The sequence below is a fragment of the Schistocerca piceifrons genome, chromosome 1, assembly GCF_021461385.2.
Source record: "Schistocerca piceifrons isolate TAMUIC-IGC-003096 chromosome 1, iqSchPice1.1, whole genome shotgun sequence".
Classification (NCBI taxonomy): domain Eukaryota; kingdom Metazoa; phylum Arthropoda; class Insecta; order Orthoptera; family Acrididae; genus Schistocerca; species Schistocerca piceifrons.
This window is the reverse complement of record NC_060138.1, coordinates 1,164,656,674-1,164,674,614: the sequence shown is the minus strand read 5'-3', so window position 1 is coordinate 1,164,674,614 and position 17,941 is coordinate 1,164,656,674. Positions and strand designations below refer to the sequence as shown.

The window sequence follows — 17,941 nt, the reverse complement described above, 5'->3', positions numbered from 1 at the left end:
GGCCGTTTTGGAATTTACTTTAAAGTTAAACAACATCATAACTGAAGAAAAAAAATTTATCTAATGAACAAATTCACAACTGAGATTAAACTAGTTTAAAATTCAAAATGTTACCTACAAAAACCCTTGCTTTTCATGAAGGAAAAAAATAATTCTGGGAACAAGAAAGTAAAGAGCAGCTCACAGTTATGGCAGCTTCAAATGCAACTGGAAACCATATACTAAAACTGGCCATGAGTGGGAAGGATGCCAAGCCAAGAGTATTCAAGAATGTTACTGTGTCAGCTCTTCCAGTTATCTACACACATCAAAATAATGCCTGGAAGAACCAGGGAATCTTTATGAACTGGTTTTTGAACTCATTTTTACTGCAGTACAAACAGTTTTTAAGATGAAAAGGACTGCCATGCACAGCTATTTTGACAACAGGTAGCGCATCCTCGCATCCAAGTAAAGAAGTGCTGTACAACGGGATTCATGCCACTTCTCCATCAGACATTACCAGTTTGGTTCAGGTAATTGATCAGGGCATTCTGGAATGCCTGAAGAAACAGTATTGTTGGCGATTGCTACAGCCAATCTTGCATTTGGGATACAATGAAAACATTGCAGAAGCTTTAAAGTAAGTTACTGAAGAACATTGTAGAATGTATCAGCAAGTCTTTTAGCAAGGTAAAGTCAAATACAATTTCTAAGTCAAGAGAGAAATTCTACTGGAAAGTAGGCCTAACAAACAGAAAATTTTGACGATGAGGTGATCACCTGTTGTGTCATTTAATCAGATGGTTGCCAGACTGTGAAGAGACAAAACTTTGAAATAACTGACTGATTAAATGGTTGGAAGTGACACAGACTTCTATAATTGACATGGTTAAAACCCCAACAGTGTGAGAGTGGTGGTGATGACGAGACTGAGACTGTGACATGTCCCACCCATCGCTATGCTGCACTTGAGGCCATCATGAACACCAGCCTGAGGCAACAGCAACCGTAAACTGTTCTGCAGACACTGGCATGATATTGTTGCATGGCAATGTTCCTGCTACATCAAACAAAGGATGCTACACCTTTATTTCATGAAGTAGATTATTATCATACTCAAACTAAAACCTTTATTCTACCAATGTAAATACCTACATAAGCACTTTGTTTTAATAAAGTTCATATTTTGACACCTGTATTATTTTCAAGTTTTCTTTATTTCTTCTCTCCATAAATTTCAACAGGCTGAATTTTCAATAGTTAAGTGTTGTCCCATTCAACTTTAACTATCAAGACTAAACACACACACACACACACACACACACACACACACACACACACAAATACTTACTAGATGTTCACAGTGCTTGTAACAGAGACAGCATCCCCATTAGGTCCTATTATTGATATATGTGCTGTTCCGTGATCATCCTTGTTGTAATAGACAGCACCATAGTGTTTCGGATCTTGGTAAGTTTGTGTATCATTAATCTTCCTTCTAACTGTCTCTGCATATTCCTTTGACTGCAGCATGTTGACAACCTGTAATTATTGCACATTTGTATTTATTTTGATGAAATCTAGCATGTAGTAAAGTAAAACATATAAATAAATCAAAAACATTTATTATATCAAATTATAGTATATGTGCAAAATATGTAGTCCTTAACACTAACTGGCAGATTTTTAGACACTTTGCCCTTTCCTCTTTCACATTTTAAAGTAATCTCCTGTTTTCATTGCAAGCCAGTTCTCTTTAAAAAATAAATAAATAAATAATATGAGCCACACATTAATTGTCTCAGTTGTGTCTATTTAGTCACCATGATATTATTTACTTTTTATTTCAACAGAGAACTCCAACACACAGTGGAAATATATACATGCATGCAAACCACATGAAGATTGGCATAATCTTGAAACTGGTCGTGTGTTAAATAAAATCACCTCCTATTATGACTGGCAGTGGTTGTTATTCTACACCCTACAAAATAACAGTCACGGAATTCACCTGCATCCATTATGGATAAAGTTCACTAAATATTGTATCCTTTTTAATTTTGATATTGGTACCGTCATAGTGAACAGTGAAGTTTAATTTTCATTGTGAGAAATTTTATGTTTAATGAAGATACAGTAATATTTAACAACAAATTCAGGCTCAATAAAAGGAGTATGCTGTGATAAACATTACAGCTGAATATTAGTCTTGTTAAGAAAAGATTGTGTTAATGCATAAAGGACAGTACTTTAATGACAACTGGGACATAACCACTGGTGTATTATGAAACAGAGAGGGACTTCCAATAAAAAAATTAAATTTCCTAGTACTATACCTGTTAGATTTATAATACAGCAGTATATACAGATATTTATATAAGAGACTGATGGAAAATGTAAAAGTTAATATGAGTTCGCTTAAATTAACAAATATGTTACACATTGAAACTGAACTTGTTGCAACATTATTTGTCCAAGCAGGGGGGGGAGAGGGGGGGAGGGGGGGAAGGGGGGGGGGGAGATATGTGGTGTTATATATCAATCTGGAAGAGTGATGTGGATCTCTACATATTTCTTTATCACTGAACGATATTCGTGAATGAAAGAATGATAAAACAAGTTATTATTTTAACAGTTGCCATCCTTTCCAAGTCAAGTGTTCCCTCCCATACAGTCTTGGCATTCGAGGCAAATGTATTAGTTTAGATATATACTCTTTGCAGCAATACACTCCCATTCTCATGTCAGCGTTCACTGGGCGTATTTACCCCAACAGCGTAGTTAAAAAGCAGATTTCCCAAACCATCACATCCAACCTTGGTACTGCTGATCCCTCCACAAAACAATTTATGAGGCCACCTCTTGTCACTCAATACTATCCTGATCTTGAATGTACTAATCAGCTACTTTAACAAGGCTATGACTTCCTAAAACTATGCCCTGAAATGAGGCCCATTCAGTCTGACATTTTGCCCACCTCACCTAGGATAGCTTTTCGCCAGAGCATGCTCGACAATATGACAGACATGAACTTGGGGCCTGTTTTACCACACATGCCATCTTTATTCTTCTCTGGTGGGAACTGATTATTTAACATGCCTTTGATTCGTGACACCCATCTGGCCTACATTTACATTAACATATTTGGTCTCAGCATTTCTTCTCTGTGTCGATTCTGTTCTCCACTCCCTTTTAGTTTTCTAAATCTTTTATCTCCCCCCCCCCCTCCCAAATCTACCATATATAATGCACTTAGCATTCCACTCTTATTAATTTCTGCATGATGTTCTGTCAGTACTCTGTCTTGCTTATTACGCCATCTTCTAACTAAGTTCTCAGGTTTTCAGATCTTGTCCAGTCCAGTCACGAAACATCAGTCTTTCTTTCTCATCCTGTCCATTAAGTCTCCCATGACTCAGGGTTCTCTGTGACTTTTCCATCATTCTCACCTTTTCCTAAACCTCACTTTTCCGAGCTAGCTAGGCATTCATTTAACATGTTAGGTAATTGGAGATTAAGTCCAGGTAAACTAAAGAAGTGGTTTCATGTATCATCCTGTATTCAACGTTGCTTGATTTTCCATTGCTAGCTAGCTAAGATGGAACAACGCATTAATGAAACAAATGAACTGAATTTGTCTACCTTGTAGATGTCCACAGCACGACTCACTACTTCCACTACCCATACCACCACTTACGCCATTTGTTCCCCAACCCAGCATTAATTTCCATGAATCCTGGAGATGGGAAATTTTTCTGCAAAATATCCTCTGAGCAAATGGATACCTCTATGTCATTGCCCAGTGATAGTTGATTCAATATGTTTGCACTGAACACATTTCAGGTTATATTAGTTTAAGAATTATTTGTAGAACTTTGATGACGAGTGGTTCTGGAATTTAAATTACACAATACTGCCCCACAAACCACAGACATTGCAGATGGCCATACTGAAGGTGCAACCACAATGGAGAGGTATCTGGGAAGAGAACAGGCAAATGTGTGATATCTGAAGAGGGGCAGGAACCTTTCCAGTAGTTGCGGGAGCAACAGTTTGGATGTGACGTATCTGGCCTTTTAACATCAGCCACCATAGCTGTGCTGTACTAGCACTGCAAACAGTTTAAAGCAAAGCGACACTAAAGCCATTACTATCATGAGGGAATACAGCTTTGTTGTATGGTCAAATGATGGCATTCTCATGGGTAAAATATTCACAGAGGTAAAATAGTCATCCATTCAGATCTCTGGGCATGGAATACCAAGGAGGAAATTGACAATCTACAGATCAGAGCATGAAACCTTAGATCCTTTTATCAGGTAAGTAGGTTAAAAAATTTGAAAAGGAGAATGGATATGTTAGACATAATGAGAAACGGTGAAGTACCAAATAGTGGTAATGCAGTAGTAGGTCTAATAACGAATAAATTGGTATGAAGGTAAGTTACTAAGTACAGCACAGTGAATACATTATCACAGGTAAGACAGATAGAAAGCCAAGACCCACCCAGTCGTACAAGTTTATAAGCCAACTACCGTGTTTGATTTAACACACACTATAAAAGCAGTCAATAAAGAGCCTCACAATCCAGACCAACAGTCTGGAAGACACGTACCTGATTAGTCCCTTTATCTGCATCATTTGTATACAAACATATTTTATCATGTTGTCAATTAGCAAGTTGCAATGCTGAGTGAATCACAATGACCATAAATTTCTGAATTATAGCTTTCAAAAACTGAATAGCCCGAACTGACTTATAATTAGAGCATGTAATGAGTACAGTGTGACAGTGTAGTGAGTACAATGTGACAATGGCTGCAACAATAAAATTGCATTAAAAGTGTATTCAATTTTTTTGCAATGACATGTTTGGCAACTCTTAATTATTCAGGTAAATCAGTACCACACTGCTAAAGATTTTGCCTCAGTTTGTGCTTTTCTAGTTTCATCACCTTCTGCTGAATAAGTCATACAGTATTTTATAAGAACGTTTCAAGACGAATGTGAAAGATAGTCGAAGTGACATCACAACATATTCATGCGAGCGGTCGTCTTTACTCGTTTTCTGTTTGTTGTTTAAAAAAAAAATTGTGATTATTATTTCTTGTTAAATAGTAGCAAGATGAATCCAAGAACTAAGGCACACACAGAGCTATAGTACTTAAAGAATAGGGTTTACTACTCACAATATGCTGGCTAAGATGATTAAAAATAACAGACTGCTCTTACCTGACTAATGTTGAGGAAGTGTGGATCTCCCAATTCTGTTCTGCGTGCATAAGCATATTTAAAAGCTTCAACTGTTCTGTGGTATGTTGTTATAGTTTGATTTAAATCTGAAACACTTGACGCTGTGAAGTTGTACCCATTTAAGATATTCAGTATGAATGCCAGGAGAATGCCACTTCCAGGTGGAGGGACACTGTATAAGGTATGCTTTCCATGAAGCTCTGCTGTCACAGGTGACTCCCACACAGCCCTAAGAATGATGTAAACCTAATTACAATTTGCAAAAGTAAGCTAAAAACAAAAACTAGAGTTAAAAAACAAATGGACGTAATGGCAATTTATATTTCTTTAAGGTACAGTGCATTACATGAATGACAACTGATTTCATTTATCTAGCAGTTAAGCAGATAGCAACTCTGAATTGGTTCATGTGTATAGTTTGTTACTGTTGCCAAAGACACTGCCACTGAGTATAAATGCACAGACAAGTTGTTTTAGCATCAAATACATTACAAAATGGCTATCAATTTGCTGTTTTGTACTTCTTGCACCATTCCTCAGATTAACACTGATTATCAATATCTCAGCTTTACCATAGATTTCTCTTTAAAGTGAATTGGTCTTTTTTTCCCCTTAAACTACCCAGCCACCAGTCTTGTAAACGCTTTTACTCACTGAAGTTGTTCACCTGATTCCTAAAGTGAAGAATCCTATAAGAATGATACATCCTCAATATTCTCAGTCTCCTCCAAATGCCTGTGGAACATTCATTCCTCTTTACACCCTGCAAGTGTGCATGCAGTAGTGTTCATCTATTATGCTCCTGACAGATCTGCATCTACATGATTACAATGCTGTTCACAATAAAGTGCCTGGCAGAGTGTTCAATGAACCATCTTCAAGCTGTCTCTCCACCCTTGCACTCTCGAATGGCGCGCGGGAAACACAAGCACTTAAATTTTTCTGTGTGAGCCCTGATTTCTCTTATTTTATTGTGATGATCATTTCTCCCTATGTAGGTGGGTGCCAACAGACTGTTTTCACAATCAGAGGAGAAAACTGGTGATTGAAATGACAAGAGAAGATCCCACTGGAAAAATAAAATCCACCCTTGTTTTAATGATTGCCACTCCAATTCACATATGTCTGTGGCACCATCTCCCCTATTTCACGATAATACAAAACGAGCCGCCCTTCTTTGTAGTTTTTCAATGTCGTCCATCAGTCCCACCTGATGCGGACCCCACACTGCACAGCATTACTCCAGAATATGGTGGACAAGCATGGTGTAAACAGTCTCTTTAGTAGACCTGTTGAACCTTCTAAGTATTCTGCCACTGAATTGCAGCCTTCGGTTTGCTCTACAACATTATCTACGTGATCGTTCCAATTTAGGTTATTTGTAATTGTAATGCCTAAGTATTCAACTGAATTTACAGCCTTCAGATTTGTGTGGCTTATATTGTAGACGAAATTTAGTGGATTTCTTTTAGTACTCATGTGAATAACTTCACACTTCTCTATTCAGGGTCGACTGCCACTTTTCGCACCATACAGATATCTTACCTAAATCAATTTGCCATTTGTTTTGGTCATCTGATGACTTTACAAGGCGTTAAATGACAGCATCATCTGCAAACAATCTAAGACGGCTGCTGAGCTCTTCTCCTATGTCGTTAATATAGATCAGGAACAATAGAGGGCCTATAACACTTCTTCTGGGAACGCCAGATATTACTTCTGTTTTACTCTATGACTTCCCGTCTATTACTACGAACTGTGACCTTTAACACGAAATTGTGAATCCAGTCGCACAACTGAGGCGATATTCCATAGGCATGCAGTTTGGTTAGGAGACGCTTGTGAGCAACGGTGTCGAAAGCCTTCTGGAAGCCTAAAAATATGGTATCAATTTGACACCCCCTGTCGACAGCACTCATTACTTCACCAATATAAAGAGCAAGCTGCATTTCGCAAGAATGATATTTTCTGAATCCACGCTATGTGTCAATAAATCATTTTCTTTGAGGTAATTCATAATGTTCGAATACCGCATATGTTCCAAAACCCAACCGCAAATCGACATTAGTGATATGGGCCTGTAATTCAACGGATTACTCCTACTTCCCTTTTTGGGTATTTGTGTGACTTGAGCAATTTTCCAGTCTTTAGGTATGGATCTTTCTGTGAGCAAGTGGTTGTATATAATTAGTAAATATGGAGCTATTGTATCAGCATACTCTGAGAGGAACCTGACTGGTATACAGTCTGGACCAGAAGCCTTGCCTTTATTAAGAGATTTAAGCTGCTTTACGACACTGAGGATATCTACTTCTATGTTTCTCATCTTGGCAGTTGTTCTTGATTGGAATTCAGGAATATTTACTTAGTCTACTTTGGTGAAGAAGTTTCAGAAAAACATGTTTAATAACACTGCTTTAGTGGCACTGTCATCAGTGACTTCACCGTTGGTATCATGCAGTAAAGGTATTGATTGCGTCTTGCCACTGGTGTGCTTTATGTATAACCAGAATCTCTCTGGGTTTTCTGCCAGATTTTGAGACAGAGTTTCGTTATGGAAATTATTAAATGCATCTCGCACTGAAGTACATGCTATATTTCGAACTTCTGTAAAACTCTGCCAGTCTTGGGGATTTTGCATTCTTTTAAATTTGGCATGCTTTTTTTGCTGTTTCTGCAACAGTGATCTGACCAGATTTGTGTACCATGGAAGATCAGTACCGTCAGTTAAAATGATGAATGCAACGTATGTTCCAATGGCAAAAAGATATTTTTATGTGATATTACAACTCAACAATGTCAGATTTTGTTTTACTTTACTTGTACTGCAAAAGCTTGCTCCTTGTCAAATTTCATGATTCTAGGTCAGCGGGTAGCACCCTACAGGTTTTGATGAGAGTTTCTGAATACCAAATGTATGACATAAAGGGCCATATCTTTTGATTGAATTGACTTAGAAGCTTACAATTTTTGTTCCACCAAGTGACCGTAGACATTAATATGTGAAATAAATTTGAACTTTATATATCTACCCGTCCCCGAGGAAGAGGGGAGGGGGTCTTAACAGTTTGACAGACAAACGACAGACAGATAGAGTGATCCTATAAGGCTCCTGTTTTTACAGATTGAGGCACGGACCCCTAAAAATAGCTTTTAGTACACTATTTTATCTTGTTGTGGGTTACATATTCCGAAACTATTACAGCAGGCACACAACACCCATTAAACCTATGACCAATGGCACACAAATTTCACTCTTTTCTCTCTATTTACATCTTTCCACCCTATAAGCAAAATTTATCACCCAGACCGATCGCATTCTAATTCCTGCCCACCAAAATTCAAAATGTATGTAAAGATGGGATGATCTGTCCATTTGCATATTGATTCAATTAGCTCATCTGTTCAATGTTCATACAGGATGAAATGCTATGGACAAAACCTTATTTGTACCAATAGCCATTACATTTTTCCCTTTGAATTAAAGTCTCTCTGATATCTGGTAAGAACTGTAACACAGATACACATCAAATACTTTTTGTACATCATCATCTCTCTCTCTCATTTTCTGTTTGTCTCTCCTTTACTGTAACACTCCTTTCCCATTCCTCCCACGTCTTCGTTCAGCTTATCATGCAACCTTGTCTATTTACTAGCCTGTTTTGTTAGGACTGGGGAAAGATATGAACAATCACTGGCCATGCTTTACTTTTCTTAATGTCTAAGGAATTCCTACCTTTGTTTTTTTTCTACTTTTTTTTCCTGTCAATAACATCTTCATACAAATCCAAATTTATCATTTGTCCCTGGATAACAACATTACTTTTTTATATTACCTGGAATTTGCATCTCATTGTTTAGATTCCGTTATTATTTTCATCTCAGTATTCTGTCTGTATCAGTACTCAATCCTCAATCTTTAATGACTGACTATTCCCTCCTTCAGATACCTACAATATACTTATGTTCTATTATTTTTCAAGCACCTCCTGACAGATGACTGAGCACTCAAGATAAATGACAATTACTTCATGCCCCTATCAACTCTGATATCAGTGATTATTCTAGTTATTGGTGAACACTTTTCTGCTCTGTATATGATACATAATTATTTTGGACTAATGTGTTTAAATATCACAGTTTCTCTATGATTTAAGCTGGTTACTTACAACCAAGTGAAAAATCCTTTAAGGAAGTCAATAGTTTTTTCTTACTACATCTGTTCTTACGTCTGGTTGTAAGATACATTCATCAGTACTGCAGCCAACAAATTTAAACTGTAATATGTTTCATTAATGGAAACAAACATCAATTAAGTGGAAAGACATTTCCCTATTCACAGTAATTGAATAAAAGTATTCAAATTGGGAAACTATAATAGGGTAAGAGTCTGCCGATAGTAATTAAGGCACGTGCACGTGAGTGTAGCTGACACCATCTTGGAAATACTGACCAACTACTTGTGTTGGTACCAGTGGACACCCGCCACAGACCACTTCCACCCCCAGGTAATTGGATGCCTGAAAATGGCCGACTTTCAGGGAAGTAGCTGCTTAACTGGCTGAGGATCACACAAAGTGTCAGTCTTTCTAATCTCTCAGTGACAACTCTCAGTAAGTCCGTAGTTATTCGTGTTAGGGCAAGAGAGGCAGTTTTGGCAGATTGGTGTCATATGCATTTTATTGTAAGCTGTGTTTGGGAATAAACTGGTGAAGATTATTTACTTGGTGTTTACATATCTATCCTCATGGTCACAGCGGTTACATTGCCTAATAACTAGCACACTGTGTCTTCAGACAAAGATAACTCATTATAATAGGCATTTCTGCTGATCAAATCTGCATGTCTGACAACTGAGAAACAGAGGAACATGTGTGAGTGTAAATCTCATTGCTATCCTGCTCAAATAGTACAATGATAAGAAAAATCTTCACATGAGAGAACCACTCTTGGTCAATCTTCTCCACTAGTAGAGCTTGCTATTAGATCATTCCAAAATCATTTTAATGCATTTATACTTTCATTATGCATACTAACATCAAACACAAGAGTTAACATATGAATGCCACACAAAATGTTATTGACTTTATGTGGCAATGAAGTGTTCTGGTGATGTAGCATAGGAGTCCTGTATCCATCACAATTTAATTGGTGCGTTTTGTTGAAAGCTTGTTTCCTGAAGTGTTATTTGAGTGAAAAAGTGGTAAAAATTCATTAAACCAAATCAAATAATGTAAACTTCTGACAAGAATATCAACAACATAGGAAGAGAGATTGCTACGTGCATGTCAAGTTGCAGAAAGGCAGGATTAAGACATTTACACGAAGCTTTCAACCACAGCCATTATCAGCAAAAGAGAAACACATTCCATTCATACACACATGCAAGCACACCTCATGCACATATGACCACCAATTCCGGCAGCCTGGGCCAGAATGCAACTATCATATGGGGTGGAAGCAGCAATCTGGAGGGGGCAGGGAAGGGGAAGGGATAGTAGTGTACGGGTGTGGCAGGGGGAAGGGATGCTCTCTGGTGAAATGTACAGGAACTAGAAAGCCAAGGCAGGAAGGTGGGGAAAAAAGAAGCGAAACGGGGGAGGAGTGGGGGAAGATGGGCTGGTGCGTTGGCAATGGATGGCAAACAAAGAAGGTGGGAGATGAGAATGAAGAGGTGATGATAGGATAGAGGATGTGAGAACTGTTGTGATTCTTGATTACGGAGGCAACAATGCAGCATGAAATTTTGCTTGCAAATGAGTGAATTATTTACAGAGAAGTTGAACTTTTGAAGCACAATTGCAGAGATGAAGCTGTAGGCTAACCACCCTTACAAATGGATTCAGAAGTGTCAATTTAACATGATTCCAATCCATTATGTACATGTCCTGATCTCTCCTCTTAGTCACATGATCCCTATATGAGATATACAATGGTGGCACCAGCATAATGACACAGTTTTTCCTGAGTATAGATTCTCTGAATTTACCAATTAGATTTTCACATGAACCACAGCACCTTCCATATCAAGCTTCTCATTTAAGTTCCCTATGCTGACTGGTTACACTCTTAACATGTGTATGGATCCATTCAGTGTCTGTGTAGTCATGGCTACTTGACTCCAAATACTGGACTAAGCCACTAGAAATGCTTTCCACTAGCATCAGGATGCTATTTATTTGGCAGATGCTCTGCACTTCTCCACAATCATTTCAATGAATTTAATATTTTGTTTGTTTCTCATTGTACTGCATTTATCCACATTACACCAACTGGAAGTTTTGTCCAGGTCTTTCTGGATTTCTTTACAATCCTCCAATGATATTTCCTGTAGGCAACAGCTCAGCAAATAATCTTTCACATCTGTTGAGAACATTACAGATTCTATTACACTTCCTTGGAGCATATCTAGTGTTACTGTCATTTCTGTTGGACATTCCCATCCAGTACAAAATAATGGGTTCTTTTAGTTAAATATTCACCAAGTCAGTCAGATATCTATATCTACAGGATTACTCTGCAATTCATGCTTAAATGCCTAGCAGATGGTTCATCAAACCATCTTCAAGCTATTTCTGTACTGTTTCAGTCTCTAAGAGCATGCAGAAAAAAATGAACACCTTCCTATACGGTAGTGTCATCTGTCTCTCATTCATATAATAGCCTATCTTGAGTTAGTGCCATCAGCCAGCAATTTGATCAAATTGTGATAGTATATGCAAGTGGTAGAATCTAGGCACTGGAAGCAATATTGAAGCCAGAGATAAGAAACATTTAAATGAAAAGTAAAATTATATGGGCTGGACAGATCCGCAGGCAAGAGAGCAGATAGTTTAAGGATCAGGATGATGACACTGGTCCTCCAGTTTGAACAGAGAACACTTTGACATTGAATCATCTGAATATGAATCAAATCTGGGCCTGGGACTGTACATGACAAGTCAGGGGCCAGAAGCAGTTCTGGTAGAAGGGTCATTATATAAATTAGGGTTATGAAGGGATTGGGGGCGAGGGGTAAAGGATAAAGAGACGACTCTAACGTACTGAAAATGTTGAAAAATGTGTCACAAGGTGCTCAGCAAGGACTGATGCATGATTAGAAACATCACTACGAAGGATGAGACTTGGGAAAGTTGTCTATCTTTGGCAGTCCAGTAGACTGTGGAGCTTGGTCCAGAACTGGAATGAAAGGCATATACTATGAAAGAGAAGATGTAGCTCTCCCATTATTTCTTCTTGGTGCATTTAATTGGGTAGCAAGCTTCTACTCAAAGTGAAAAATGTTGCTCAAGACATGCAGGCTATTATAGCTTCTTCACACACATTTGATTCCATTATATTTTCCTTTTATTTTTATTGAACCACAGGTTTTTTGAGCAACATTATCAATTTCCTCAGATAATTCTGGTCAGTTGCCATGCTTAGCTATTTTAATTTCATCCTGACAACAGAATATAATTGGGTAGATAAAAAAAATCTGCTCACCATACATAAAACTTTTTTTTTTTACATGTATGTTGTGCCACTGCTTAGTGAATACATTTAATTGTTTCCAAAATCAAATTTCATGCTGAAAGGACATTGTTTCATTGAGACCACTGTATTAGGAGTTGCCAAAGATGAGGTCCACAAGGCTGCACTGGTGGAGCAATCAGGATGGAAATATTTACATTAAGTTGTCTGGACCTCATCATGATTGCACAGGGTAGAAGGTACTGGGTATCGACATTTTATGAGATTTGCTGTGACTCTTTTTGTTCCTATCTCGAGTCTGTTAAACAGATTCCAAGACTTCAATTTTTTGAGATGGCCATATTTTGATGGTTACATCCAGTCATGGTCTTTGGAAGTTTAATGCACCTCTGTATTTGGTGTCAACAATCCTGAATCACTCTGTAGATGCAGTATCTTGATTTTTAGCCTTTAGGTAGTCAGTCAAATGTTGAAAGCAACTATTGCCTGAATAAGAGGACTTTGATCTCTTTTTGTAGCCCTCTTGTGAAATTGTCAATTGAGTGACTCCAGCCAGGGGAATAGATCTTATGGTTAAGGACCAGTCATGAGTCTTCATGTTTTGTCAAGCCCAGAATTAACTTGCTTAGCATTGGGAGACCTGTACAAGATGGAGGAGACATATACCCTGGCAGACTAACAAACTGCTAGTGCTATTGTTTTTAGCAATTACTGTTTAGCACCACAATGTGATCTACAGACTTGAAAATATTATTTCCACCACTGACAGACTTTGAGGTTGCTGTAGTGCTTGAAAAAGTTTTTCTCCATGTAACATGAACCCTTGAGATGCATCTTGCAAAGATGAAAGGCTCAGAGCTAGATTTTTATGGGTTCTACTTAAGGTGGTTCCCAAAATATTACAGTTCAAGATATTTTAGTTCTTTAGTAATCCTGCCTTCAACTTCTGCAAACACAGTGCCCTACGTGGCCAAAGCTCAGTCATTAAGACATGAAGATCCTGAAGTCATCCAGATGATGTCCTGTGGTAGGCTATTTTTCTTTCTTTTACCACATTTTTTTCCATCTTAATTCCACAAGAAAATGTACTCAGACAGACATCCTTTAGCCAAGATCAACATGTATTATTTTGATATAGTGCAGATTTTTTGTCCACAAGTTGGATTAATTGTACTGTAAGTGGTAAAGAGCTCTATGAACATCACATTTGTAATTTTTCCAGTTTCCACAGCCATTCCTTAGTAACTACGCTAATACTTATGAAGTGGTACTATTCCCTGGAGAGGAATAATTGTACAGGGATGAGAAGGGATTTCTGTAATATCTGATAGGTGGCATACTTTTTGTAATACTTGGATTATCTCCTCTTTCACTGCAAATGTTGGCTGGAAATGGTGGAGATGCTTATACTCTTCTGCATGCAGCACAATCTTTCTGAGTTACGATGATCCTTTTGTGAGACAGAGTAGAGAGAGTAATAAAATCTGTGCAATAACTATTTATGAGGAGGATGGTGTCTACCTTACAGGCTAACAATGATCAATCCCAATAACTGGTCCCTTGCTTCACTGTAAGGTAATAATCAGTACCACATTCAAATCATGTTCTAACAATTTTAAGTCATCAGTAATTTTCTCACTAGTTAAATTTAGACTTTATACACAATGAATGACAGAAGACAACTAATACCACACATGAAACACATCTGACAAAATGTAGGCATATTACATACTGCAACACAATACAATAATTCATCTTGATAACAAGTGTTTATTGGAGTTCAACTATGAAAGGCCACAGCGTCAGCGGGTGGGGGGGGGGGGGGGTGAGCGAGGGGGGGGGGGAGGGAGAGAGAGAGAGAGAGAGAGAGAGAGAGAGAGAGAGAGAGAGAGAGAGAGAGAGAGAGAGAGAGTGTGTGTGTGTGTGTGTGTGTTTCCCATTCTTAATTCTGGTTTTTGACATGACATCATCTTGCTGCTCACCTTCATTTCTGCTGCCCCATGTCAACTGGCAACTTCGTCACTGACGAACCATGTTAGTCACAGACGAGTCCAGATATCCTCTGATGGAAGGTGATGACTGTATTCATATGTGGGGACCCATGACGAGCTGTACCCGCCAAATGTTGTCCATAAAATTGACAGAGTCGGCCAAGATTCTATAATGCCATAGGGATCTTGCTGTTGTCCACGGTCACTTTACTACCAGGCAATACACCTAACAGATCCTGGTGGCAGCTGCATATAGTGATGGCCCTGAATTCCTTCTAATGCTAGGGCCTATGTGGTGGGTGTCAGCAAGGATGCCTTGTAAAATCTGGACAGCGAAGTAATAATGGAATGGCTGGCAGTGACTCCCAACCTAAACCCCCATGGTGCATATGTGGGACACACTTGACAGGGTCATCCTATTCCATGACAGACTATCCAAGAATTCTCATGGGCTCTCCTTTAAGAATAGGAAGGGATAGCTCATGGTGACCTCTGTAGACTAATACAGAGCATGCTACACAGGGGCACCGACTCTCAAATTGCATCGTACACTGCTCAAGAGAATTAGGGGAACTTGGATGTCCGACATATTCCATTGAACAATAATTAAGGACTGGGTGTGTTATATATGTATATGTCATCAGTCTTCTGACTGGTTTGATGCACCCTGCCACGAATTCCTCTCCTGTGCCAACATCTTCATCTCAGAGTAGCACTTGCCACCTATGTCCTTGATCATTTGTTGGATGTATTCCAACCTCTGTATTCCACCAACCTCTGTATTCCTCTGCAGTTTCTGCCTTCTATGCTCTAGTACCATCGAAGTCATTCCCTCATGTCTTAACATGATGTCCTATCATCCCGTCCCTTCTCCTTATCATTGTTTTCTGCATATTCCTTTCCTCTCCAATTCTGCACAGAACCTCCTCATTCCATACCTTATCAGTCGATTCAATTTTCAACATTCGTCTGTAGCTCCACATCTCAAATCTCTTCTGTTCCGGTTTTCCCCACAGTCCGTGTCTGCCATACAATGCTGTACTCAAGATGTACATTCTCAGAAATTTCTTCCTCAAATTACGGCCTATCTTTGATACAAGTAGATTTCTCTTGGCCAGGAATGCCCTTTTTGCCATTGCTACTCTGCTTTTGATGTCCTCCTTGCTCTGTGTGCCATTCATTATTTTACTGCCTATTTTATTTATTTGCACATCAACTTCCATAAGACCAAATTGAGGAGCAAATCTCCAAGGTCATGGAACGTGTTATTATTTTACATTGTAATTTCATGCACTAACAGACAAAACTAATATGTTTATGAACCTGAAAAAAGTCAATCCATAAGTTTAAGAAAACACAATCAACAGTGTAGCAAGACAGAATAGAAGGAGTGACCCACGAGGAAACTCTTCAGTTTCGATTTGAAAGTACGTGGATTACTGCTAAGATTTTTTGAATTCTTGTGGTAGCTTACTGAGATGGATGCAGCAGTATACTGCACACCTTCCTGCACAAGAGTTAAGATCCAAATGCAGGTTTGATTTCTGCCTAGTATTAACTGAGTGAAAGCTGCTTATTCTTGAGAATAAGCTAATATTGTTAACAAGAAATGACAGTACGGAATGTATATATTGAGAGGCCAATGTCAAAATACCCAGACTCACGAAAAGGGGTCAAAAAGAGGCTCATGAACTTACACCACTTACTGCCCACACCACCCGTTTAAGAACCAAAAGTATCTTTTTAGAATGGGAAGAGTTACCCAAAATATAACACCATACAATGTAAGCAAATGAAATAAGCAAAGCAGACTAATTTTCGTGTTGAACACACACTCACTCCAGATACGTTCGAACAGTAAAAATGGCAGCATTAAGTCTTTGAGCAAGATCCTGAATGTGGGCTTTTCCATGACTGTTTACTATCTATCTGAACACCTAGAAATTTCAACAAACGTCCGGTTTTGTTGAATTGTGTGTTAAAAACCATAAAAACTGAGTCTTACTGTGATTTAGGATTTGTTTATTTTCTACGAGCCATGAACTTAGGTCATGAACTGCACTATTCGAAACTTAGCCAGTGTTGCACACAACATACTTTACTAATACATCAGCAAACAGAAATATTTTAGAGTTACTCGTAATACTAGAGAGCATATCATTTATATAAATAAGGAACAGGGGTGGCCCCAACACCGATCCCTCGGTCAACCCCCATTTGATAATACCCCACTCAGACCCCATATCATAGTCATTCTGAACATTGTAAATAATGACCTTTTGCTGTCTGTTGCTAAAGTAAGAGGTGACCCATTGTGAGCTACTCCCCGCGTTCTGTAATGGTCTGACTTCTGGAGCAATATTTTGTGATCAACACAATCAAATGTCTTAGTTAAATCAAAAAAGATGCCAAGCCGTCGAAACCTTTTGTTTAATCCATCCAGTACCTCACAGAGAAAAGAGAATACAGCATTTTTAGTTGTTAAACGACTTCTAAAGCCGAACGGTACATTTGACAGCAAATCATGTGGCATAAAATGATCAATTATGCTCACATACACAGCATTTTCAATAACTTTAGCAAATGCTGATGGCATAGAAATAGGTCTAAAATTGTCTACATTATCCCTTTCTCCCTTTTCATAAAGCGGCTTTACTACTGAGTACTTTAATCGTTCAGGAAACTGACCATTCCTAAAGGAAAAATTACAAATATTGCTAAATACAGGGCTAACGTGTGCAGCACAGTACTTTAATATTCTGCTAGGCTCTCCATCATAACCATGAGAGCCCTTAGTCTTCAGTGATTTAATTATTGACTCAATTTCCCCCTTGTCTTTATCATAGAGGAGTGTTTCAGACATCAATCTCAGAAAGGTATTCGTCAATAAAGTTATACAATTCCCTGTAGAAACTAAATTTTTATTTAATTCACCAACAATTAGTACTGGAGGGCGGCATGGAGGGTAAAAATCATAGAAGGTGACCAAGAGATGAATACACTAAGCAGATTCAGAAGGATTTAGGCTGCAATAGGTACTGGGAGATGAAGAAGCTTGCACAGGATAGAGTAGCATGGAGAGCTGCATCAAACCAGTCTCAGGACTGAAGACAACAACAACAACAACAACAACAACAACAACAGTCAAAGGCCATTCACCCTTTTACTAACAGAACGCCCATCTAGTAATGAAGAATGAAAAAATATTGCCTATGGCTGTGCTACTGTTCCCCTGCACTCTA

General features: G+C 38.4%; 1 protein-coding gene across 4 annotated transcripts in view; it reads right to left on the bottom strand.

Moving 5' to 3' along the window:
* The window catches only part of LOC124781209 (scoloptoxin SSD14), a 534,282-nt gene that overhangs the window by 11,773 nt on the left and 504,568 nt on the right, over positions 1-17,941 (bottom strand). For all 4 annotated transcript variants that reach the window (XM_047253842.1, XM_047253841.1, XM_047253843.1 and 1 more), the window contains 2 exons: positions 5,215-5,464; positions 1,334-1,524 (listed from right to left, as the gene is read on the bottom strand). In XM_047253842.1, the coding sequence (XP_047109798.1) occupies positions 1,334-1,524; positions 5,215-5,464 (441 nt within the window). The remainder of the gene's footprint in view (positions 1-1,333; positions 1,525-5,214; positions 5,465-17,941) is intronic.